The sequence below is a fragment of the Gasterosteus aculeatus genome, chromosome Y (genome assembly GCF_964276395.1).
Source record: "Gasterosteus aculeatus chromosome Y, fGasAcu3.hap1.1, whole genome shotgun sequence".
Taxonomy (NCBI): domain Eukaryota; kingdom Metazoa; phylum Chordata; class Actinopteri; order Perciformes; family Gasterosteidae; genus Gasterosteus; species Gasterosteus aculeatus.
The window spans coordinates 3,439,843-3,466,067 of NC_135709.1; the positions used below are offsets into that span (position 1 = coordinate 3,439,843).

The window sequence follows — 26,225 nt, forward strand, 5'->3', positions numbered from 1 at the left end:
ATCAGCGTCACCGCTCCTCAGCCGGTCCACACTTTAAGAGCCGGGTGTCTCCTCTCAAAGTTCACTTCTCTTAATCAGAGTGATACTAGTCGATTATGGCACGAACCAAGCAGACCGCTCGTAAGTCCACCGGAGGCAAAGCCCCCAGGAAGCAGCTGGCCACCAAGGCCGCTCGTAAGAGCGCCCCGGCCACCGGCGGCGTGAAGAAGCCTCACCGTTACAGGCCCGGTACCGTGGCCCTGAGGGAGATCCGTCGCTACCAGAAGTCCACGGAGCTGCTGATTCGCAAGCTGCCCTTCCAGCGTCTGGTGAGAGAGATCGCTCAGGACTTCAAGACCGACCTGCGCTTCCAGAGCTCCGCTGTTATGGCTCTGCAGGAGTCCAGCGAGGCTTACCTGGTGGGCCTGTTCGAGGACACCAACCTGTGCGCCATCCACGCCAAGAGGGTCACCATCATGCCCAAAGACATCCAGCTGGCCCGTCGCATCCGCGGTGAGCGAGCTTAAACACCCTGATTCTACTCCCAACAACGGCTCTTTTAAGAGCCACCTCACTCTCTGTAAAGAACTCATTCCTTAACGTGACCATTATCAATTCAGTGGAAAACACTGAGGGGGAACAGTGTCAGACATTCCCTGGATCTCATGAATGACTGCCTACATGAAAGACACCGCTGTCACCAAACGGTACCTCGGAACATCTCAGTGAAATAATCCAGAACATACCTGCACATAGGGCATTTGGTGTCTGACTGTCCAGAACATCTTATTCCCGCTGAAAGATTGCAGAAAAGATTGTGGGAAATATTTTAATGTGCATGTTACTTTTTTCCAGCTGTCATGAATAATCGATCATATGCAGTGCTTGTCATCGGAGGTGCGTTCTGCTGATGACATCTTCCATTGCTACCACAAGGTGGTACCATAATACAGATTCTTAAACTGAACATGTTTGTAAGTCATTTGTTAGTAGTTATTTCTCTGTGCCGTTCAACCCCTCTGAGATTGGTGCACCCACTTTTTGATCAAACAATAACAATATTTTGTATTGCTAATATAAACCATTCGACCATGTACATTATTGGTGAATTGACTAAAGTCATGAGCAATTTAAACTCAAAATACTAATTTTAAAAGACCATTGCTACACATGCCACGTAATAGTTTTCACCTGTTCCACAGCAAAATTATGGTGTGTAGTATAACAAAAAATAGACACGCTAGACCAACTGATTCATTAATATCCCACTTTCGTATTTATTCTTAAACTAAAAGCACCACTATAAAGCTAGTGTTACACATATTTATAATGCAATGACACGTTCTACATGACAACCGGTGTTGCATGTTATACAGATTCTGAAGCCACCTCAGGCCATTTCGTTACTTGTGATTTTGGTCTACATGAAGATAATTGATTTGACGAGAATTGAAACATACACACCTGCAGAGAAAGGCATGAAGGCCTCTGGTTTCACAAACTCCCTGGTCATTGAGGAAGTTTTCAGGGTTGAATTCATTTGGGAATTTACATTGGCCCTCCTCATTCAGCACTGAGGTGAGATTAGGGATGATCAGAGTACCCTGTGGACAAGACATGAATAAAAAGAGGAATGAATAATTTGCAGAGATGTACATTCCCAGCAGAGACGCCTACATTGTTTTACACAATAGTGACAGAAAAGACAGGACCAGTTGCTTCTTACCTTGGGGATGGAATATCCATTGAGCTCTGTGTCTTTAGTTGTACAGTGGAAGACGCTGAGTGGAACAGTGTTGGCTACTCTCTGGAATTCATGGATTACGGCCTGGATGAAGAAATATTTAAACATCATGTTCCCATACTTAAACACCGGCTCTCAAAAGATCAGCCACACAAAAAAAGCAGCAAAATGGGAACTGGCACGAAGATTGGTATATATGTGAAATGTGAATTGAATTTATCCCAAGGATGTACCCACGGGTGAACATATTGAATCCAAGATTTATTGGCTATGAGAAAAGTGTGAGATTTACCTGCACATAAGGCATGTTGTTTCTGTCCTCAGAACTGGCCTGATCCTTTCCCTCCAGCACCATGTCTATCTCCTGCTGACAAATGCTCTGACAGAAACATGAAGGATGATAATACAAATTTGCAATATTTTTGATAAATTGGAAAATAGTATTATAGGAGTGGATCAATGTTAAACCTATGCAATAGTGGAGGGGAATTCATCCTAATACGTGGCGTCACCGATAAATAACAAAGTCATTAAAAAGTCTTCTGAGCACTTATTGTAAGTCGCTTTGGATAAAAGCGTCAGCTAAATGTCATGTAATGTAATTTTTTTCAATGTTGGAAATGACCTGATTTTCAGGGAATGGTGAACAAGGTTAGTTGGTTTTGTTCGCAAGTAGGTGTCTCTGCTCTAGCCCAAACAATGTAGACATTCATATTTTACATATCTGTCGACATTAATGTTAATGTAGCGTGAATGAAATCGCTTTGATATGGCTTCTTTCAACTTTGACAAAGAAATATACCGGGCAAGACATTTATGAGAAACCAGACTTCAAACTGATCGCGTCAGTAAACTAAAGAATCTTTTTCTTGTGTTTTACCGACCTTCATACACAACGACACCTATATATTTTCCATGACCTATTCATCAGCCGGGCTTTGATCAGTACTTTCCTCTATGAACCAAATATGTTTTTTCAGAAACTGATACATGACTCAGGGTGAACTAGCTGACCATATACACGTGCATAGTTAGCAGCTATTAAGGCTTCTTTGAGACGCATGGGTGAAACTACTAAACTACTAACTACAGCCTTGAAACTGAAGCAGTCCAATGGAATTCAGCAATCGTTGATTTAATTATTTACACCTGCCAATTTCCTACTTCAAACTGCCTTCTGTTGAAGAGGCTGTCTTTCTGGAATTTGCCAAAGGCCTCTAACAATGACCCGTGGTACACTCGTGAGGGTGGATCTTATTGTCTCAAAGGTGAAATTTGTTGAGGGGGAAAAAATGAAAGCCTTTACTGCAGGGACACACTTGATCTATTGCTATTACAAACACTACACTAATCATTCATAACTGGAGTGAGAGCTTTCTGCATATTTGTAGCTAAAAGTTGCATCTTGTCACTTATAGGTTAGGGCTAAGAGGTAGGGTCGATTTACATCAATTCGGAAGCGCAATAGTTCCCTCCATGGCATCATCAACCAGCATGCCACAGTGTGCTTGGGAAAGACACTTAACCGGTAAACAGTTCCCCAAGGCTGTGCTGTCCCTTTTTAAGAAAGAGACATTAATTTAATGAGACAATTGATACGTGTTCCAAAAAAAATACCTTTTCAATTCAGGACTTTTACAAAAAGTATTTCTGTATAAAAGAATCTACGATACAAACAATTATGAGCATTCCTTTGTAGAGTATTTGCATACCTTGTACTTGTGGGTAGTTCATTAAGTAGAGGAAACCAGTAAGGAGAGTGTTGGAAGTAGTGTCAGTCCCAGCAAAGTGAAGATCCAGAATGTACATAGTCAACTGCGCTTCTGAAAAGGACGACCGATCATCACCCGGCTAGAGAGAGGAGAATGACAATGCAAATGTGAAACTTCAAACTTTAAGGGCAATATTAAGTTGTTCATAATCATACCGTCATAAGGGGTTGCGTCAAAAAATTGGAGAGAAATGAAGACGCTGAAGACATTTTAATGCTGATTGACCAAGACTCGACACGTCACATCTAAAATGTTTTGCTGCAAAATCATGACATCGCCTTTTCTCTTTGTCTCAGTCCTATCTCAGAAACGCTGGCTGGCCAGTTCACCCAACCCCCTGCACCTCCCCCACCTCCCAAGACCATGTTGTTTACTTTCTTACATAAGAACTAGAATGACTTTGCGTGTCACCATCTCGTTTGCATTTGGACTAATTGTGTAATGTTGTGCAATGAAAGGGCTTTTACAGCCAACAGAATTGAATGGAGTTTGACTTTAAGTAAACAAAAAGAGGAACAACATGGCTTTCAGAAAAGACTTGGTTGTTGGAATAATATAGAGTGTCGCCTAACATGTGAGTGGGCAACTGCAGGACAAGTGCATACAAGTTTGATGACTGATGAATGGAGGTCAAGGTTTGATGAAGAAAGGCGATAAGTCCTCTCCAGCTCTGCCTCTTTTTCTCTGGTTAACTGAATTGTAAAACATACATCAGTTACATAAGACTCTTTTTTTCCCTCCTTTTGATTAGAGAGGTGCCTTCAAACCAAATGCAGCTGCTCTGTATTAAACAAAAACTTAATCCTATAACCCCGGTTTAAGCCTCCCTTCACTGGTTACCGGTAAGTGTGGGATTTATCACCTTTAAAAGGCACTTTGGAGTTTACGTCCTAGTCATACTGCTGAATTGCCGCCCCCACATGAGCCAGATCATTCAACAAAGATGATTATAGTCTCCGAGTGACCTTCATATACTGTATAGCTCAGGTGCCTGCTTCTACCTTCTCAATATTTCCTATCATGCTGTTGAATAGGTCACACATTTCAACGTACTTTGTGATAATTGCAATAAAAAAACTGCACATTGACCCTTGTCAACAGTGGGTGAGTGGGGAGCACGGTCGTCCTCCAATCAGAGGGTTGGTGGTTCGATCCCAGGCTCTGCTAACCCCCCATGTCGATGTGTCTTTGGCAAGACACTTAATCCAACATTGCTCCTGTAGCTGTGACTACAGTGTGTAGATGTAGTCGGAACGGGTGAATGATGTCATGTAGTGTTAAAGCGCTTTGAGTTGTCGGAAGACTAGAAAAGTGTTGTAGAGTCCATTTACCATTTGTTTTAATAACATATATTGTGGGAGCTATAATCCAGTTATTTATTCTAAAATATAGTTAGTTGGGTTAAGTGGAGCAGTAATTAGGTAATACTGTGGGCACCCGCAGGTTACTTAAGGGCATAGCCAGGTAGGACCAGCATGCACCTGGGTGACTAATAGTTTTTTTTACCAGTAGTAATTAGGTAATACTGTGGGCACCCGCAGGTTACTTAAGGGCATAGCCAGGTAGGACCAGCATGCACCTGGGTGACTAATATTTTTTTTTACCAGCGAGATAGCGAGCCAGAGCACTGCATAGGAAGGTAGCCAAGTTTTATTGTATGTGTTTGGCGGACTCTGCAAATGAATGTAAACAAAAGGAATCGATTGCCTTGACAATCCACTTTATTGCTGCCTGACAAAAACAAAGCAGTAGGTGCAGCCAGTGGCTCTTTGTTTTAAAGATTTGTAGGACAAATGGCCACTACATATATACTTACACTGGTGACTGTCCCATCTCTATATGGACAAAGATAAGCAAACATTGGAATGTTGTGTTGCTCTTTTTAAATAAGCTATGATGGACGATACATTTATTAGCTGCTCATTGAAACATCATGTATGTCCTACCTTTTCTCTGGGTGCTGTCATTGACAAACAGGTCTTGGGGTCTTCCAGCGAAATCGACACCCTTGGTCACCAAAGCCTCCTTTATGGTCTTCATCCCATTCATGACTACTACTGGTTTGGGACCGAGAAATAAACTATAGACATTTCCATAGGTCTTCTTCAACTGGGAGAAAAGAAGATGGCATGGTAGTGTTTTAAATAATTTAACTTTAGATGGTTATTTACATTCCAACAATTCAATATAATCAAAACAACATGTTTTCTGATATAGTTAGATCTTTATCCTCTAACCTGGGAAATTAGGTTAGCAGCGTTGAAAATATATTAAACAAACTCATCAACAAATTAAGATGAAATAATGTAATTCATGAGAATCATCACATAATGAAAACATTAGGAGAAAAATTAAAACAACTAACAGCACATTACATCAAGCACCTGACCTTGGGCCTTGCAAATACTACTTTGTGTGCAAGTTAGACAACACCTAATAATGCGTGACCTCAGCTACTGGTTGGCCATAGTCCAGTAGTTAAGAACACAGACTGTCAACTCTGTACAGGGAAAACATACGTAATCACCTATTGCGAGTAAAATAGAAGCTTAATGACTCGAGACTTAAAGACTTGTCACGTTTTTATTTTTCACATTTTGCCAAAGGTTTAAGTGTTGAAATGTTCTCAACACATTTTGTGATAGTGATTACATTCATACAATTACAAGAGAATGTATTGGAAGAGCCACATCGTCCGTTTCAGCTGTCTTACCCTCTCAAAGTCCTTCAGGGGGTTCTCCAGGCTCAGGTCCAAAATGTTCCCCAGTATCGGCCAGACTGGGGGTCCTGGTGGAAAGTTCTTGGGCCTTCGGGATTTGAGTTGAACGACGATGAAGACAACGCAGATTAACAGCAGTATTATTAACGCAAACATGGTGGAAGGGACTGAACTGAAGAGTTTACTGCTTTCTGCGAGTGTTTCTCGGTTCTGAATGCTGACTCCTGTAGTTATATTTTGCTCACCTGTGGGTGAGTGGGAAAATCAAACAGAAACAGGTTACACTTTGAGAGGCAATTCTTCCAGGATTTGGCTTGAATTGCCCACCAAAATATCAGTTTATATAGTGCTAAACTTTTTCCATAGTTTGACACAATTATTGGCATGGCTTGTTAATAGAGGTGAATACAGATAACCAGTTACACAATACGATGTAGAGAAATGGTTTTTTTTTTCAGATACTGTAGTTAAAAATCAGAGGCATTTTCTTTTACCATGCACCTTCTACTTGACTACATTGCAGAAAGAAATATAGATTCTTAAACCTCTTCAATTATTCGTCAGATTGTTCCATACATATGAACATAGAGTGTCAACGATATTTATCCTTATAATTAAGGACCAATATCCCAAACATTTTACACTTCTACAGGTTCTCAAAAACTACTCATTTTATTTTTGTTGTATTAATTATTTCTATAGATAATCTTTTAACCTGTAGTCCGAAACTCAAAATGAATAACAAAAAATTCAATCATTTATAAAAGCGTTCGACATCTTTTCTCGTTTTTTTTTTCCGAAGCGCAGCGGCTGCTCGGGCCGATGAGTGACGCGTCCTGCAGAACATGCAGGCGACCCGAGTGAAGAAGTTGGTACCGAACCAACCACTTAGTCTTCATCCTCCCAAGTGTTTTCTTGTGAACCTGAAAATAAAGAACAAGTCTTACCTTCATATCGCTGCTTTTTAAAGCGTGGATCGGAATCACTATTAAACTCCCGTCATGAACGAAACCACCGCGCACAGGACGCGACTCTGCGGGCTGCTGTTGTTTCATGTGGTTACGCAACGATCTTGTCTGCGCAGTTAACTCCCTCTGAAGGTGGTGTATTAGCCAGCAGGGAAACAGGCCATTCATGCACTTTGGGTGTGGTCTAACTTCCACACAATATAATAGACAGAGAAAATATTGAAGGGATTTGAAATATTTGCAGCTCTGACAGCAAAGGCAAAGATCTTGTGGTGCACAATGCTGCAAAATGAAAAATATGATTAACTGGTTGACAAAGGCGTTTGCTGAAAACGTTTAAATAACAGAATGCGTTATTAAATAAGAGAAAAACCGGAAAAATCCCATTATTAAAATATTTTTATAGAAGGGGGGTGTGGGGGGGGGGGGTATTATCTCTTTCAATCAGAATATAATACTCAAAGAAAAAAAGCATTGTTTAGTTGTTTGTTACTTTTACCTATACCGGTTTCATTTATACCGTAACTCGATTCCTGCAGGGGGTTGTAGCTTTTTTTATGGTGAAAATGCGAACCTTTGGGTCCCTAACCATGTTTGCCTTACGCACCGTATTCATGTTAGACTGTCGATGTGTCTCAAAGTCGCTGGGCTGCATCCTTCAGCAGCCTTCGCAGACCTGGGCAGCAACCGCGTAGGCTGAACCGAGCGGTCTCTGAAGTGGGGCGGTCTGGCCTGCGGGGGACTTCCTGCCCGTTGCCCAGCAACCTGCTGGGCTTAAAAACAAACGCCCTAAAAGCCGAAAAATGTATGAAGTACCGATAAGTAAGGTCATTTTCTTCGTATTTAATTTAATTTAGGAAGATACGCTTCTCCTCCGGAGTATGATATATTTCACGCTGAGATAATTTTCCAAACATTTTCCGGTTAATGTAATGGTAATGTATAATACTTTTTATATAAAATTACTTTCAGCTAAAAGTAATATAAACAATATTAAGGCAGAGGAGATTCCATCAATGTTGTTACTAAAAACCAATTGACCAACACATGTATTAAGTTGTATGCAAGGACTTCTTATTTTTCTATTGAACAGGATACAAGCTATTTTAACCTTAAGATATTTCGGAATATGTCCAAGTTACAGCAGCTGAATGTCACCACACACATCGTTCTCCTTCAGCTTGATGCTGCTTCCTCCTGGTCCATAACACAACTAAATGTAAAGTTTATAATCACACAACAAAACAAAAGGAGCAAAGTGATTTAAGTTTCTTTGTGTATTTATTCTGTAACATTCTAACTTAGAAAGTGATATTTCAGCTTTGACTACTTGAGCTCACTTTGATCCATAATATAATAATAATTATATTACATAATATAAAGTATAAACTACATATAAAACCGTCTCAGCCTCAGTAGGATGTTAGTCAGCCTCTAGAGTATGAAAGTTGAGTCATGAAGTGACTTTTGACTGATAACCACAGACGAGCTGCCGTTAACGGCGCAGCGGCCCCAGGGAACGTGAGCTGCTCGTTTTGTCTTTGTTATAAATGTGTGTTGGTACATTGATGTTTATAAAAACAGTACATGGACTCAGGGGGGATTCAGGTGAGAGTCTGGCTCAGGGGCTGTATGGGGGGACTTAGCGTTATCACTAAGAGCAGTTTAAGTTTAAAGTCTTATGTGAATTTGAAATAACACGACGTCGGTCAAACTACGATGTCATCTCATATTTTATAGTATAACATTTCTATCGGTAGTGAATTCTATAACTTAACGTTACATTTAAAGTAAACTCTCCCCGCTGTCGGATTTTTTGCTCATTTCCGTTAGACAAGCGCCTTAAAATGTGTTAAAATGAAAAAGCATTGACATGAAAAACGTAAAAGTTATTCATTCCTTTTGTGCGGCCCTCTACCAGATTGGCTAATTGCAATCTTAGGTTTGCTGCCCCTTTAGCTGTCTCGTTGTTGTTCTTTGCCATCAGGCACAGGTGGGAGTGATGTTTCGATGCAGACACACAAAAGATTTTCCAGCGATGATTGTGGTTGAGGTTTGTAGTTTATTGCAGGCAATTGTATAAACAGATGAACATACCGGTTGAACGTGCTCCTATTGATGGTGGTCTGTCTTCGTGGTCTAGTGAGAACTGTCTGGTGCTCCCCTACCTGTCCCTCGCTTCCCGTCACCTACGTCCCTTATGTACACCCATGTGCACCTAATCACCGCCACCTAGTGTCCAAAGTGTCAATACAAATACAGTCTAACAAACAAAATATACTTTGCCAACAACAACACATAATGGCCCCTACAGAATGTCTGCTTTGGTTTTGCTTGCAGCTAGATGGCGGAAGACACAGTTTAACTATCCTGAGCCTCCACCCCCATTTTCACTACTGTGTAACACAGTATATCCATCAGATGGTTGTCTCATCCTCCCTCAGATTGCATCCTTGACGGTCAAGGAAGCCGAGACGAAAAAATGAAGCAAAACCATACTATGTCAAAGATGTTCCACTTTATGATCTATAACAAGATAAACGGAGACAATGTTTAGGTATCTGAGGCACAATGACAGAGGTGACGAAGGTTGATTATTAATGGTCTAGTTCAGCAGAGGGCGCTATGGCAATAAGATCAAGCCCCGCCTCTGTCTCCTATCACGTCCTCCGACTGGGTTTAAAAATCTGTGAACTAAGCCTACTTGCCCATCTTGTTTCAAATTTATCTGACAACATGAGCGGAAGAGGAAAGGGAGGAAAAGGACTCGGCAAAGGAGGCGCCAAGCGTCACCGTAAAGTCCTCCGTGATAACATCCAGGGAATCACCAAGCCCGCTATCCGCCGTCTGGCTCGCCGCGGCGGAGTGAAGCGCATCTCCGGTCTGATCTACGAGGAGACCCGCGGTGTGCTGAAGGTCTTCCTGGAGAACGTGATCCGCGATGCCGTCACCTACACCGAGCACGCCAAGAGGAAGACGGTGACCGCCATGGATGTGGTCTATGCCCTGAAGAGACAGGGACGCACCCTGTACGGCTTCGGAGGTTAAACACCAACTTCTGTTATAAACAACCAAACGGTCCTTTTAAGGGCCACGCACTCTCTGTGAGGAGCTGATTACCGTAATGATGAAAATAGGACATCAACATTAATGCAGATTCCAATGCATAGTTCTGTTAATGAATAATGCTCAGAGCTTTGTGTGAGACTGTGTTGATTGGCACATTTTTAATGCTTGCGTTTCATTTCTGAAAAATTAAAGAATTTTGCGGATTGCAGAAAGCCACGGTTCAACCATAGGGTGGATAGATTCTTGATCCCTCAAGCGCGAAGTTTTGGTATACAGCATGTACAGGGAAGAAAATAGCATAAAAATATACACATTGTATACAATAGAAAGAGCAGCAACATCACAGGGTCATTATTTATGATTATCATGGGATGATTTATTGTAAAGTGTTATTGCTCTGGGCAGGAATGATGTCCTTGTGACAGCGGAACTGAAGGAGTTTGTTGGAGAACGCTCTCCGGTTGACGTGGCACAGGGGTAGAGGGTGTGCCGCGAACGGCAAGGTTGGGGGTTCAAGGCTTGCTGCTCCATGTCGAAGTATCCCTGAGCAATATGACTTTTAACGTAAACGTGTGTAAAATGATCGTTTCTTTATATATATATACAGACAGCCAACTCTTCCTGACTCCCAATATTACAGCAACAACACGATCCTGTAGATACTCTCTACAACATCAGGAGAATACGTCCTCTTCTCACCCAGAAGGCAGCGCAGGTACTGATTCAGGCTCTTGTCACCTCACGCCTGGACTACTGCAACTTCTCCTGGCAGGTCTCCCTGCTGCCGCCATTCAACCTCTGCAGCTCCAGAATCCAGAATGCAGCAGCTTGACTGGTCTTTAACCCTCCGAAATTCTACCACACTACTCCTCTCCTCCGCTCTCTTCACTGGCTACCGGTGGCTGCCCGCATCCACTTCAAAACCGTGCTGTGAATGGATCAAGTCCAGTCTACATCCAGTACATGGTCAAACCCTACATCCCAACCTCTGCTCTGCATCTGCCAAACTACTTGTCCCTCCCTCACTTAGTGTTTTTACATGATGGTATGATTCGATTTCAGTCTGACTAAGCCAGTTAATCTAATCCATGTAACCACGCTGACTGAGGCCAAAACACTTCTAAACATGCAACATCCTGTCCCAAAACCCCCAAAATGTAAAAAACCTTCACCCGGGAGAAACCTGAGGGGAAAGCAGCAGAGAAGTAGGTGTGCAGAGTATGAACAACTTACAGTGCATCCAATTCCTACGACAGAAATGATTCTAATATTGAGAGTAGTAGGCCAGGGGTAAGGCAGGACCACTGCAGGCACAGCTGTCATCAGATGCAACCTCCATCAGATGCAACCACCACCCACAGAAACCTGTGAGGAGGGAAAGCACAAAGACTTCAAGGAAAGGGCAAAGATGATATTTTGGGTTTATGATGACAGTAATAAACTAATAATGACAGCAGCAGGTGTGTTAGAACCCTAATTTATAGACTGTTTACTTATTACATTATAAACAAGATAACAATTCATCTGCAACTTATGGCATTTCTGGAGTAACATTTCCAGGTATATCACACAGTAACATGCTTTAAGCACACAGTAACTTACAATGTTTTGGCCCTCGTTTACAGACCAAAACTTGTTGAATTCAGCTCCCTTGCAATCTGTATTTAGCCCCCATTGCTTTAAAAAGGTATTTTCAATATGAAATGGGAAAGACAATAACATGTATAGGTACAGTAGCAACCTAACACATTACCAACACCAAACACTGCACCCGGTCGAAGCTCTGCAGGCGTCGACACGTGAGTCCGTAGTTTAATATTTATGACGTTTTAAGTGAAATATTAAATAGGTTAAAAATAAGTCTTCTTGTAGACCAAATTTCGCCAACCAGTTCAATATATATTATGAAAATCTAATGTAGTCTCTTTTAACCTTACGTTACAACATGACACATTTATCAACAAATTTGACGTTTTCTGGCACGTTGAGGTTTCATCCAATTTTTAGCGGGTTGAAAAGACGTTGAAATGAGGTCTTTCGTTTCAACCATATTTCAACGTTAAAGTTAAGTCTTGTGCTCACTGGGCAATGCTTCAAGCTGAAAAGCCAATTTTTCCTCTTGTTAAGTTTAAATGAAACCGCAGATGTTGGTGAAAGTCTGGCTTCCGCCGTAACACTGAATAAAGTTAAATACATAGAAAACATGTATTCCTTTGTAAATCAATAGATACAAAGGGATATACACACGTTTTGAAACACAATCATCAGGAAATGGTCTTTAGAAGAAGTGGGTGGCTCTTAAAAGAGCCTTTGTGTCTACATCAGGTTTACTTGGAGCTGGTGTACTTGGTCACGGCCTTGGTTCCCTCAGACACGGCGTGCTTGGCCAGCTCGCCGGGCAGCAGCAGGCGCACAGCGGTCTGGATCTCCCTGGAGGTGATGGTGGAGCGCTTGTTGTAGTGAGCCAGGCGAGAGGCCTCACCGGCGATGCGCTCAAAGATGTCGCTCACGAACGAGTTCATGATGCCCATGGCCTTGGAGGAGATGCCGGTGTCGGGGTGGACCTGCTTCATCACCTTGTACACGTAGATGGCATAGCTCTCCTTCCTGGTCTTCCTCTTCTTCTTGCCGCTCTTGCTGACGGCCTTGGAGACGGCTTTCTTGGAGCCCTTCTTGGGCGCTTTCACAACTTCAGGCATGATTGGAAACTTCTCTGTAAACTGAGAATGTCGCAATTTCAACAGCACGGTGTTCATATATGAACTAGATGCAAAGTACACTGTGCTGTTGCTCGAGCGTGATTGGTTGCCTTCTGTGTGATACTGCGCATGCGTCACAAACATCGCAACTATGCGGATTTCCCTGTTGAGATTGAATAACTTAAGTGCTCTTGACTTAACACAAGATTGTTTATTTGTCGAGAATCATGTTGTATAAATCATCGCATGCACTGAAATCATCTAATGACCGTCACACAAACCATTCACAATCACAGGGCACCCTGTTGATAATTACATACACAAACACTTCAATTCCTGACGTGTAGAGACGTGACACACACCTTTTTTTCATTCAGAATAGAGACAAATACATGTAATACAAATACATCTAAAGGAATATTTAATATGAGTTGTGGCGCTTTAAAATGTCAAATCCTTATTTTGCACTCTGTAATCTTGCCTGTAAGTCTTCCTGTTACCTTTCTCTAAAAGTGAATCCATCTACATCCTCAAGTGTCGGATTTAAAACTGTTTTATGCTTCAGCTGCAGTAGTGTCCTTTCTACGTGATACATTAACAGGTTGAGCGGTAAAGCTAGAGTTGTGTGACTTTATTAGGATGACCGTAAGAAGTAAGACTACATAATAGACAAATTTTTTCTTACTCGAGATGGAATTATTAGTGGATGGTTGTTGTGGCACAAATGACCTAATGTGGGAATGAGAAAAAAACAAAAAAAAACCTATGAACATATGAGGATCACAGCTCTTTTCGTGTGGGTGGGTGGCTCTTAAAAGAGCCTTTGTGGTAGATGGAGGTCTCCGGCTTTACTTCTTGGCGGGCTTCTCGGTCTTCTTGGGCAGCAGCACCGCCTGGATGTTGGGCAGCACGCCGCCCTGAGCGATGGTCACTCCGCCCAGCAGCTTGTTGAGCTCCTCGTCGTTGCGGACAGCCAGCTGCAGGTGACGCGGGATGATGCGGGTCTTCTTGTTGTCGCGGGCGGCGTTTCCAGCCAGCTCCAGGATCTCAGCGGTCAAGTACTCCAGCACGGCCGCCAGGTAGACGGGGGCTCCTGCGCCGACACGCTGCGCATAGTTCCCTTTGCGCAGATGCCTGTGGACGCGACCGACTGGGAACTGGAGTCCAGCACGAGAGGAGCGGGTCTTTGCCTTCGCTCGGGCCTTTCCACCGGTTTTACCTCTGCCGCTCATTGTCAGACAGTTTCAGGGAAGGAAGTGTCTGTGAACGCGTCAAACCCTGCTTTATATGTCCGCAGAAAGGGCGGGACGGTTCCTGACGCGCGCACCAACCAGAGAAGAGGCTCCAGGCGCGAGAGCAGAGGGCGCGAGCTCACAGTTTTTGGCGGACATTTTTAAATTTTTCCGCCAATGAGCAGCGGAGACTCGCTTGTAGAGTCCCGGCTGAGCTCCAAGAGGAGTCCTCCACCAATCAGGAGCCGGAGATCTGATCCTGTATCACCGCCCCCAGGAAGCAGCTGGCCACCTAGGCATAGTTCCCTTTGCGCAGATGCCTGTGGACGCGACCGACTGGGAACTGGAGTCCAGCACGAGAGGAGCGGGTCTTTGCCTGTTCGAGGACACCAACCCGTGCGCCATTCACCCCTAGAGGGTCACCATCATGCCCAAAGACATCCAGCTGGCCCGTCGCATCGGTGGGGAACGAGCTTAAACCGCCTGATTTTCACACAACAGCTCTTTTAAGAGCCACCTCACTACCTCTGAAGAACTTCTTTCTCAACACTGCCTACTACATATTTCACAATATATATTTCCTAATTTGTCAATTGAAAAAAATATCCAATACCAAATTGTTCCGCATCAGACAAGTATCCACATGGTTTTTCCCATTTCCCAAGTTCCCAAATCCTATTTACTTCCTACTTGAATCATTTTTACCTGGGTCAAATCTCAAACACAGGTCTAATAATTAGGCCATATTGTGGCACATAGACAGTCATTAAGGCACAACAATAGTTGTCTGAAGGTTCAGCTCAAGTCTAGAAGGCCCTACAAGTCATGATCAGATGAATCAGAATCAATTCTTTAGCATACCACCCAAAAATCGACTAGAATGTAGGAAATAACATCTACTGTAACCAAAATGTCCTGGGGCTTTACCTTCAGCTGTGTCTTTGCTTCTCAGAATGTAACCAATGTTGTCCATCTCCAGTAGGCCGCCCTCATCAACGATTCGACTAGATTTCAGGGCACAACATGGCTACAACGCCAAATGAATTCCATATTCCCTGATATTTGAGTCACGTGACTGCGAGCGCGGCAAAATTTTGGTCACTCCCGACAAAATCTCACTAAAAGATTTTTTTGAAAAGTTTGGAGCTCTATAAGTTTCCATACTTAGTTGCTGCTCAGCCGGTGAAAAATATGCCGTGCTTCTCCATTTCATCAGTAAATCTGTGATCGATACCGTGGTCTATTTAAGAAACCCGTGGACGCGCAGTTATTCCAGCTGTGTACAGCTGGATTGATTTCGCTCCATCCTGGCTCTGGCTAATGCCAAAAAATCATCAAGATTCAATAGATGTTAAGTCTTCCCTTCATTTCACATCGGTGTATGACCTGTGATTGAAATTATTTTGAGTTTTTTTTATGTCTTAGGAATTGAATGCATTGTAAATATTTTATGTTGTTCATGACATTTGGGTGGTGTGGTGGTTAGCACTATCACCTTGCAGAAAGAAGGTCCTGGGTTTGACTTTGCCCAGTGGCCTTTCTGTGTGGAGGCTGTATGTTCACCCTGTGTCTGCGTGGGTTTTCTCCAGGTACTCTGGCTTCCTCCCACAGTCTGAAGACATGGGATGACGTTAATTGGTAACTCTAAATTCCCTGTGTCAGTGTGGATGGTTGTATGTCCCTGTGTTAGCACTGCAATTGGCTGGCGACCAGGGTGTACCCTGTCTCTCGCCCCAAAGTTGGCTGCGATAGACTCCAGCCCCCCCAGCGACCCTGTGTGCAGGATAAGCGGTGTGAAGATGGATGGACATCCCTTGTAGTCTGTCCCAGGAGAGGGATCCCATCCTCTGCTGTTCTCCCTGAGGTTTTGTTTTTTTCCCCCACCATTGTTTTTTTTTTTTTTGAGGGAGTGTGCCAATGTGAGGGTTTCTGGACAGAGGATGTTGCATGTGTACAGACTCTAAAGCCCTCTGAGACAAATTTGTAATGTACAATTTTGGGCTGCACAAACAAAGATGAGTAAAAAAGTAAGGGCTCGTCCGGGATTTGAACCCGGGACCTCTCGCACCCTAAGCGAGAATCATACCCCTAGACCAACGAGCCATGCAAACTGGTCACAGCCTACAGATGAAAAAACTCAGCTTCTGCTGTGCTGATGTGGCATTTTTTAGAAGCACATCTTATCAGGTCATTGAGCTCCCTCTGCTGGTCATTTTTAATTAACCATCAGCACTTCACGTGTAGAGCGGTGCCTCAAATCTGAGGTTATTACCTGTAAATTGTCATAAAATGAAATGCGTAGCTCATAGTGTGAGTGTGTTTGAGTGACTCAAACACACGTCAAGTCAAAAAAATCACATATTTGGGAGTTTGATAGGCCTGCTGGCTGTCCCCGATGTTTTGTGTTATTAGTCTTGCTGTTTCCATTGTTTTCCATCAGCCTGTGTACTCAAACGATAGCTTAACCGAGACCTGGATCACACCTGAGAACACATCCACCCCAGCCGCTCTCTCCTCCGCCTTCTCCTTCAGCCACACTCCCAGGCCCACTGGTAGGGGTGGTGGCACAGGTCTACTCATTTCACCCAAATGGAGCTTTTCTTTCTACCCTCTACCACCATCCACCCCATTGTCCTTTGAATTCCATGCTGTAACAGTCACTCACCCGGTACAATTAACCATCGTTGTCCTCTACCGTCCGCCAGCCTCCTTAGGTCATTTCTTGGAAGAACTGGACATTCTCCTGTCCAACTTCCCCGAAAATGGACCTCCGCTCATCCTCCTGGGTGACTTCAACATCCAGACGGAGAAGTCATCTGACCTCTTACACCTACTTTCTTCCTTCGCTCTGTCACTCAGTCCCTCTCCTCCTACTCACAAAGCCGGCAATCACCTTGACTACATCTTTACTAGAAACTGCTCTACCACTAACCTCTCTGTAACTCCACTTCATGTGTCTGATCACTTCTTCATCTCTTACTCCCTTCCACTCTCTATAACTAACAAACCTCCCTCATTGACTAACTCTATACCGGCTCGTCGCAATATTCGCTCCCTCTCTCCCTCCTCGCTGGCATCCTCTGTTCTATCAGCTCTCCCTTCAACTGATTCCTTCACACTCTTGCATCCGAACGCTGCTGCAGAGACTCTCCTCTCAACTCTTTCCTCCTCTCTAGACTCTCTCTGCCCTCTTACGACACGACGGACTGGCAAATCCCCTCCGGCTCCGTGGCTGTCTCAACCGGTCCGTGCCATGAGAGCCACCATGCGAGCATCGGAAAGGAGATGGCGTAAATATAAACGACCTGACGACCTGCTTAAATTTCAATCTCTCCTCTCCTCGTTTTCTGCTTCTATCTCTGCTGCCAAAAGCGCTTTCTACCAATCCAAAATCGAATCGTCATTTTCTAACCCCAAAAAACTCTTCTCGATCTTCCCCAATCTCCTCGAACCCCCTACCCCTCCTCCCCCCTCCACCCTTCTTCCGGGAGACTTTGTCAACTACTTCACCAAGAAAATAGCTGACATACGCTCCTCCTTCTCAAACCCACCTCCTACTTCTCGCGTCGCACCGACCTCACCTCTTTCGCCCTCACTTTCCTCTTTCACTGCCCTCTCTCCCAACCAAATTCTTACCCTAGTAACCTCTGCCCGTCCGACCACCTGCCCTCTTGACCCCATTCCATCACATCTTCTACAATCTATCGCACCTGACCTTCTTCCGTTCCTCACCTGTCTCATCAACAACGCTCTGTTATCTGGCTGTTTTCCCAATTCTCTGTAGGAGGCACGAGTCAACCCCCTCCTGAAGAAACCTACCCTCAACCCTTCTGAAGAAAACAACTACAGACCGGTCACTCTCCCTTCTCTCGTCCTATCTCGACGGCCGCACCTACCGGGTAACCTGGCGAGGATCTGTGTCGGAACCTTGTCCTCTTACTACTGGAGTTCCTCAGGGTTCCGTGCTGGGTCCCCTCCTGTTTTCGCTTTACACCAACTCTCTTGGCGCTGTCATTCGCTCGCATGGCTTCTCTTACCACAGCTAAGCCGATGACACCCAACTAATTCTCTCCTTCCCTCACTCGGACACCCAGGTGGTGGCTCGGATCTCTGCCTGTCTAACTGACATCTCTCAGTGGATGTCATTTAGCGGACGCTTTTATCCAAAGCGACGTACAATAAGTGCATTCAACCATAGGGTACAAACTCAGGAGAACAAGAAACAAGAAAGTGCAATTTCCTCAAATAAGCCAATTTACAGTTAGCTATAGATGAGTGACGTTACAAGTACAATTTAAGTGCTATAATTTGTTAGTCTTTAGTCGAGGTAGAGTCTGAAGAGGTGTGTCTTTAGTTTGCGGCGGAAGATGTGAAGGCTCTCTGCGGTCCTGGTGTCTTCAGAGAGCTCGTTCCACCATTTCGGCGCAAGGACAGCAAAGAGTCGAGATCTAGTCGAGTGTTTTGCTCTCAGTTAGGGAGGGACGAGTAGTTGCCCATCATGCCCAAAGACATCCAGCTGGCCCGCCGTATCAGCGGGGAGCGAGCTTGAAAAGTCATTTGAAAAAGGGACCGGTGATACATTAAATACCTCAAATACTGGCCAAGGTGTGAGAAGACCAGGCAAGGTGTCCTGCAGCCCATGCTGAGAAACATCTTGTCGTGTTCAAGAAGGTTTATGTCATTGCTTATGAGGATTATCTTTACAGATGGCAACAAGACGTTGGGACCGTTGTAATCTGTGACTTTCCAATTTTTAATTTTGACTTATTCTTTATCTTCAGAGCGGAACAAGTATTCAAGAACATGTTGATGCAATCAAATGCACCACTCAACCGTATCTTCTAGCTGTTGGGATGAAGAGGAGCACCATCCATGAGTTCTTCATTATTCTGGACAAGCAGGTCATACTTTGCAAGTCAACCAGTACCCTAGGAGCTTTTGACGAACTCTTTAAAGCACACTTTGTATTTGGTACCATGTACAACCAGATGCTCCACAACATGTAGACCTTCATTCAGACAACCATTTACAACATAGATTTTGGTCAAGTCCAGGAGTTTTATCACACACATATGCACCAGATCAGACATCGTTCATTTAATGTTTTCCACTTCACGACAGCCTTTTCTTTTTTTTTAAACCCGAGCACCGGGAGAAAACCACTTAGAGGAACACAAGGGCGTCTACCTCCTGACGCCAAACCCACTCCCTGTCTCCTCCACCACTTTCATAAAAAAACCCGAGCACCGGGAGAAAAAAACACATAGAAGTCTACCTCCTACCACCACCTCCTACCACCACCTCCTCCTTCTCACCATCTTTTTTTAAAAACCCGAGCACCGGGAGAAAACCATATAGAGAAACACAAGGGCGTCTACCTCCTGACGCCAAACCCACTCCCTGTCTCCTCCACCATTTTTAAAAAAAAACCCGAGCACCGGGAGAAAAAAACACATAGAGGCAGATACTCCGTCTACCCGCTACCACCACCTCCTACCACCACCTCCTCCTTCTCACCATCTTTTTTTAAAAACCCGAGTACCGGGAGAAAAACAGAGGCAGAGAAACTACCTCCTGAAGGGCCTGTGGAAAAATCCACCGCCAGAAGCCTTCCTCCTCATCTTTGCCATCTCTGTGGCTCTGTCTTCCATCCTCCTCCCAAAGAATCCTAGGATTCTTTTCTTCATTCGGAGGCAAATATCCTCCAGGAGCCTCTGATCCTCGACCAGAAGGTTCTTATCCTCCTCCAGGACCATCTTTTCCTGCTCCAGGACCATCTTTTCCTGCTCCAGGACAATCTTTTCTTCCTCCAGAACCCATTTTTCCTGCCCCAGGACAATCTTTTCTTCCTCCAGAGCCCATTTTTCCTGGGCCAGGACCATTTTTTCTCCCTCCAGAACCCTCTTTTCCTGGCCCAGGAGCATCTTTGCCTCATCAAGAACCACGTTTTCCGCCGCTAGAACCCTATTTTTCTGCTCCAGGATCTTCTTATCTTCCTCCAGCTGCTTTGTCTTGGCCTGCTCAGCGTGGAGGGCAATAAGCAGGTTCTTGTGTTCTCCCATGAGAATCTCGTACTCTTCCTTACATTTTGTCTGGTCCTGGAAGAGTTTGGCTGTCTTCTCTGCGAAGTGGACCTCAAGCTCCTTACTAACCAGAAGCGGAATGTTTGCCTCATGATCTTTAAACATTTCCTTGAGACTCTCCTTCAGACCAGAGATTTCTGACCCTGGACTCTTGATGGTCTGTTCAGCCATGGCCATCTGCTGCTGCTCAGATATGGCGATTTCTTTCTGTTTATCCATGGCAATCTCTTCCTGCAGACTTCTCACCCTTGGCTTGGAAGGTCCTGGCTCATCTTCCTTTTTGTTGGCACGAGGCTTCTTCCAAAAAGCCATTGCACTGGAAAATGCTCTCCCTGTAGAAGTCTGGGGCATTTCTTTAGTACTTTTCTCCAGTTTGACCATTGTATTTCAATTTGGTGTGGAGTGCCTCTCTGGTGCAGCCTTATCTCTTGCTGTCTGGTCTCCAACTGACTGTTACCTTGTACCTTAGAAAGATGTGAGCTCTGTGCCAGCCAATCAGATGGCGTTGATGTCATTGACATCATCATCTCCATGGTTACGCCTGCTGGCTCAGATCTTCTGGTCAGTGACAATTCCGATGATGTCACAGAGGGAGTGACAGCATCAACTTTTTCTTTTTTTTTAATGTTTAATGTTTTAAGTTTATTGATTTTATTGTTTAGTTTGAATGTAAATTCTTATTTTTTAACTAATTTAATTAAATGACAATTTTTGATTTTATAGTTAAGGGCTTAGTTTTCTGGGTTATAAGTTTTTAGTTTGCTGATTTTTTATTTCAGCAACACAGTCTGCTTTCAACAACTATAGTGCCATAAGACAAGCTAACGAATCTCAGAACTTGAAACGATAAATTGTTTTTAATTTTCAGAGCACATATGAATAATTTGACCAATGTAACCAAACCCTTTTGTTTGGATCTAGAATGTACCCAGTTATTAAATGTTTGTGCAGATGGCCGAAGAGTTTACCAGGTCTCACCTGACTCACCACCAGACGGTGATCAGTTGACAGCTCTTCCCCTCTCTTTAGAGGGGCAGAGCTGCATTTGCAGTTGACGATCGCCGTAAAACATCATTAAAAAAACCCACAAAAGATATTCGGTCCATTGATACAAATTTCCCACTACCTTGGTTTGTTAAGCTTAGTTTTCCTTCCCTGTAGGGTTTGTATAATCAAAATATGCATTTACTCATTCATATTAATGCTTGGCAAGAGTGGACACCTAGGTTGAGATGGTCCCTTGTATTTTACACACACTATGAAAATGTTATGATTTCCTACTTCATTTACACACTTGTTATAATTCATCTTTATTTTGAGTGATAATTTGTTGTGTTGTATGTCGCGTTGCAAAAGGCTCAGCTCTGCACAGACTTAATTGATGAACCTCAAGAGACACCATCGTAAAACCAACCCTTTTTTATTAACCTCACACGTTAACGTAACTAGTCGACAACATCTGATAATTGTTCTACTTCAATCGCTAAAGGACAGACAGAACATTTAATAATATCTGAGATTTTTGGCATGTCTTATAGTAATAGTAGTCAACGATGTTACACAGTAAATAGTAATTAATGATATTACACAGTGAATAGTTACTACGTGTCCGCAGGGCAACAGCCAATCAGCTCCACTTGGCGTCAGCTTTGTTCCATCTGCTGAAAACAGTCTATTTAACGTAAATTCAAATAAGCTCAAGTCAATGACTGGCAGTAGAGAGGAATTTAATCTCAAACTATATGGTTCATATTATCAGGAATCAGGAACATTTATTACCAAATTATATCAGACATGCAAGGAATTTGACTTGGTGGTTGGTGCACAACATAGGAGAATAAGACAATGATAACAAGACAACGTGGTGCAAGAGGAATTTAAATTAAAAAATAAAGTTTTAAAAAGTTAGAAATAAGGTGCACCAGCAAATAGAACGTCACAAGTGTGTGTTTGCATGTGGGGTCTGAAGGGAGTGACCGGTGGGATGTCAGAGTCAGTCAGTGGGGGACCGGCTCTGTTGATGAGCCCGACTGCCGATGGGAAGAAACTGTTGGTGTGGCGGGAGGTCTTAGTCTTGATGGACCTCAGCCTCCTGCCAGATGGAAGAGACACAAACAGGTTCTGTCCGCGGTGAGAGGGGTCGGTTAAGCTCTTTTTAGCTCGCTTCAGGGTCCTGGACGTAGGGATGTGCGGTATGGTATAGCTTGTTGTGGCTGCTAGTGTTGCCACCAGAGGCTTTGCAAGAAATCGTTTTCTGATCTAACTTACGTCGGGTTTTCCAAAAGAGCCTCCAAACAGACACAGCTCCTCTCTTGGGCACAAGTTGCGTTGGTGCATCTCTGGTCTCTCCTTGTTTCTCCTTTATCGCTCTGAAGGCTTCATCTCGACTATTAGGCCTTCAGACATCCAGGCGACCTGAAATAAGACTAAGTATCTTTTCTTTAAACCAAGCAAGTCTGCTAAATGTGTTGTTGATTCTACTGTTTTAAGATAACTTGATTGCTAGCTTGCTTTAGCTCTTGCCGTTTCTTAGTGCCAGTGAAGCAAAAGAGACTTGAATCCTTAAACTATGGCGGCAAATCACTGTCAAAATTCGAGAGCCCAAATCAGGTTGATGCTCACGCGTAAATCAAACATCCGTGAGCAAATCTCCGTCTCGCGCTCGAAGGTGTTTTCTGCTGTTGTTCTTTTTGACAGTAAGGGGGCGGAGACAGTCACCATGGTCTCTACATTTAATTGGTAACAAACCCCGTCTTTGGATTGGCTGGAGTTCACAGAACTATAGAAGCCCATTTCCGCCCTGAAGAAAGGGGATAAAAGGTCTAAATTATGAGATAAAACGTTGTCAAAACACAAACGACACCTCTCTAATCGTAGTGGACCGTAGATGACAACCAGCTACAACCATCATTTAATTAATGCATTTTAGTGTTGACTCTTATCCAATGGTTTCCATCCTGTTAACGGTAATTTTAATAACAATTTACATTCTTATTTATTAATGGTGTCATACATTTCTATTGTAAATCCGTTGCTTTTAATGTCACTTTCAAGTAAAAAGTTTATAAAGTTTATATTATATATAAATTAACCCAATATATTGGATCACACTTAATAAGAATACACTGAATAAATACTATTTAGATATGCTGCGTATTTATATCTAATATACAATAGGGAGAATAATAATAATAACCCAAATAGGTAAAACCCCAAAACTCTCAAAAGACAGAGTGGACATGTCATCGGTGGGATTTAACGTCTATGACAAATGGCTTAAATATTTAGCTAATTTACTATGCAGAAATTTGTTTGTTTTTTATTAAACAGAGAAAAGATATAATCAAATATTTTTTTTCTCCATTACCTCTGCTGAACTCGCTTCTGTTCTGTCCTCAAAGAAAAAAAATGTATTTAGAAAAACAGTTATTTTGCCATCACGACTTAAACAAGTTCTTTGAGATACATTTGGGTTACTGAATTTTCTAACTGTAGGTGAAGTCAAAGTACGCAATTTAGAGCGTTCACTAGAACACACGATTACATAAAAACCATACGAACTTTTTTTTGAATAGTATATAGTTGTAACATACATTCCTAGATGTCTACCCAGTGATATTAAAAGTAATAAATATGGATGTAGTTGCAGCCTGATTAAATGTGTCTCCATGTGTTCTGACACCAATCCTGGTTTTCTCTTGTCTTTGCAGCCCAGCTAGTATAACAAATGTCACCTGCGTCGTTCTGCTTTGAAAACTTTACAGGAAGGGTGCCGGACAAACAAATCGCCTCCTTCATGGAGACCCACAGCAGCTGTGGTGTAAAGGCATTTGTGTATGTTGGACATTGGTTTCTGTTACTCGAGCTCACCACAACAGTGAATAATGATCACATTTCAAGGAAGAATGTATGACTGTTTCCATGGATTTCTTTGTTTTTTTTGCACAACTGCCATAGGGAGGCAGATTTGCGTGAACCACTATGTGAACTGGGCTCAGGATGCCTCCAAGCAGCAGCAAGTCACCGAGGGCTAGTGCTCGTCCTCCTGATGCTCGTCCTCCCGATGCTCGTCCTCCCGATGCTCGTCCTCCTGATGCTCGTCCTCGTCCAATCACTCTGCAGCTTACTTTCAAACACCCGTTAACCATTTGACCCATTAACCCTTGTTTTACGTTATTCTTCATATTACCATTTTGCAAAATGTAAGTATATAAATAAATATCTGTTTGGCTGTTGCTTAGTCAAGCTTGAGAAGGGCCACAGCATGGTGACATTTCAGGGCTCAACCTGAAACTAACAATACAGCTCAAAGATGTCAGATAGCTAGATAATCTTCCAATACTTCACAAATCAAGTTGATTTGCTCTTATTTTGCTGAATGAATTTGCAGTGTAACACCCAGTTTAAAAACATTGTACTTGATAATGACAACGACCAACATCCTTATGATTCAAAACCAAAGCATATTGTCTTTCTCGTGCCATGTTTCTAACTGTATAGATCAAATTGAACCAGTTTAAGGATAAGAATCAGATTCAACTCCACCATATGTTTGAGGTAATATCAAACTGGATTCCCAGATATTAGAAGCCATCGTAAAACAAATGAAATGGAGGTAATACACTGTTATCTGGGTCTCCACTTCCACCAAGTGGTGGGGTGATAGATTTGCCCGTATTTATCTTACTACTAGAGGGCTCTCTAGTGTCACGCATTGAGAGAGACAGTCACTCATTTCGCTCTTTCAACAAAAAAGGAAGGAAATCCGCCCCGCAGCGGACAGTTTGAAATAGATTTCCACCAATGAGCATTGCAGACTCTCTTGTGGAGGCGCGGCTGAGCTCCAGGAGGAGTCCTCCACCAATCAGGAGCCGAGGTCTGAACCTGCGTCACCGCTCCACAGCCGGTCCCCGCTTAAATAGCAGCGCGTCTCCTCCCGACCTGCATACTTCTTCCGACCAGAGATACCAGTGAATCATGGCACGAACCAAGCAGACCGCCCGTAAGTCCACCGGAGGCAAAGCCCCAAGGAAGCAGCTGGCCACCAAGGCCGCCCGTAAGAGCGCCCCGGCCACCGGCGGCGTGAAGAAGCCTCACCGTTACAGGCCCGGTACCGTGGCCCTGAGGGAGATCCGTCGCTACCAGAAGTCCACGGAGCTGCTAATCCGCAAGCTGCCCTTCCAGCGTCTGGTGAGAGAAATCGCTCAGGACTTCAAGACCGACCTGCGCTTCCAGAGCTCCGCTGTTATGGCTCTGCAGGAGTCCAGCGAGGCTTACCTGGTGGGCCTGTTCGAGGACACCAACCTGTGCGCCATCCACGCCAAGAGGGTCACCATCATGCCCAAAGACATCCAGCTGGCCCGTCGCATCCGCGGGGAGCGAGCTTGAAAAGTCTGCTCCTACTAACACCACAACGGCTCTTTTAAGAGCCACCTCACTCTCTGTAAAGAACTCATTCCTTAACGTGACCATAATCAATTCATGATAATAGTGACAATAGTCACTATTGATTAGATTTTGGTAAATTGTCTCAGTCAAGACACAGTGCAAAGTGACATGTGATTAAACACATTGTACAATAAGTTGTATGTATTCTGGCGAAGAAGACCGTTGTCTGATTTACATTACATTTACATTGATTGATTTACATTAACGTTACTACAGTGAACCAGTTGACAAATCATCAGACCGAATAAGAATAAACATAATTCCAAATGAATATCTGCTGATGGATTTGAGTTAAATCAAGATCATCATCGATATTTTATTCAAAAGCAATTTTGAAAACTTGCCGTTCACAAAATTCACAAAAGTCTACTCAGATATTGATCTTTACAGCATTTATTTGGTCCTGCAGAAGACAACAAAACACAGACATTCGTTCAGCAGGAGGCGCTGCAGAACCACGTTATAGCCCCGCCTTCGTCTTCCATCACGTCCTCAGACTGGCTTTAAATATC

At 43.5% G+C, this 26,225-nt stretch overlaps 4 protein-coding genes, 1 non-coding gene and 1 pseudogene across 7 annotated transcripts; 2 read left to right on the top strand and 4 right to left on the bottom strand.

Moving 5' to 3' along the window:
• Positions 1-69: 69 nt before the first annotated feature.
• Positions 70-946, top strand: LOC120809691 (histone H3-like). Of its 2 annotated transcripts, none has more exons than XM_078097328.1 (2): positions 70-492; positions 600-946. In XM_078097328.1, exons 1-2 carry the CDS (start codon positions 96-98, stop codon positions 650-652), a joined length of 450 nt encoding a protein of 149 aa, XP_077953454.1. In that variant the 5' UTR covers positions 70-95; the 3' UTR covers positions 653-946. The 2 variants fall into 2 exon arrangements, with proteins under 2 accessions (XP_077953454.1, XP_077953453.1); XM_078097327.1 differs by having other exon boundaries at positions 835-946.
• LOC144391350 (cytochrome P450 2D3-like) lies at positions 489-7,298 on the bottom strand (annotated as a pseudogene). The gene is made up of 7 exons (XR_013455255.1): positions 7,162-7,298; positions 6,209-6,459; positions 5,419-5,604; positions 3,443-3,574; positions 2,016-2,102; positions 1,706-1,807; positions 489-1,583 (listed from the first exon to the last, which is right to left on the bottom strand). The product of XR_013455255.1 is annotated as a cytochrome P450 2D3-like (transcript).
• A 5,262-nt stretch (positions 7,299-12,560) lies between these two features.
• LOC120812601 (histone H2B 1/2-like) lies at positions 12,561-13,173 on the bottom strand. Its single transcript, XM_040168729.2, has one exon. It carries the CDS (start codon positions 13,092-13,094, stop codon positions 12,579-12,581), a length of 516 nt encoding a protein of 171 aa, XP_040024663.2. The 5' UTR covers positions 13,095-13,173; the 3' UTR covers positions 12,561-12,578.
• Positions 13,174-13,570: 397 nt separating this feature from the next.
• Positions 13,571-14,182, bottom strand: LOC120812599 (histone H2A-like). Its single transcript, XM_040168727.2, has one exon. The coding sequence runs from the start codon at positions 14,180-14,182 to the stop codon at positions 13,799-13,801; it is 384 nt and encodes a 127-aa protein (XP_040024661.1). The 3' UTR covers positions 13,571-13,798.
• Positions 14,183-16,213: 2,031 nt separating this feature from the next.
• trnap-agg (transfer RNA proline (anticodon AGG)) lies at positions 16,214-16,285 on the bottom strand. The gene has a single exon. It is a non-coding gene; the product is annotated as a tRNA-Pro (tRNA).
• A 6,574-nt stretch (positions 16,286-22,859) lies between these two features.
• Positions 22,860-25,699, top strand: LOC120812604 (histone H3). Its single transcript, XM_078097329.1, has one exon. It carries the CDS (start codon positions 25,243-25,245, stop codon positions 25,651-25,653), a length of 411 nt encoding a protein of 136 aa, XP_077953455.1. The 5' UTR covers positions 22,860-25,242; the 3' UTR covers positions 25,654-25,699.
• Positions 25,700-26,225: the final 526 nt, after the last annotated feature.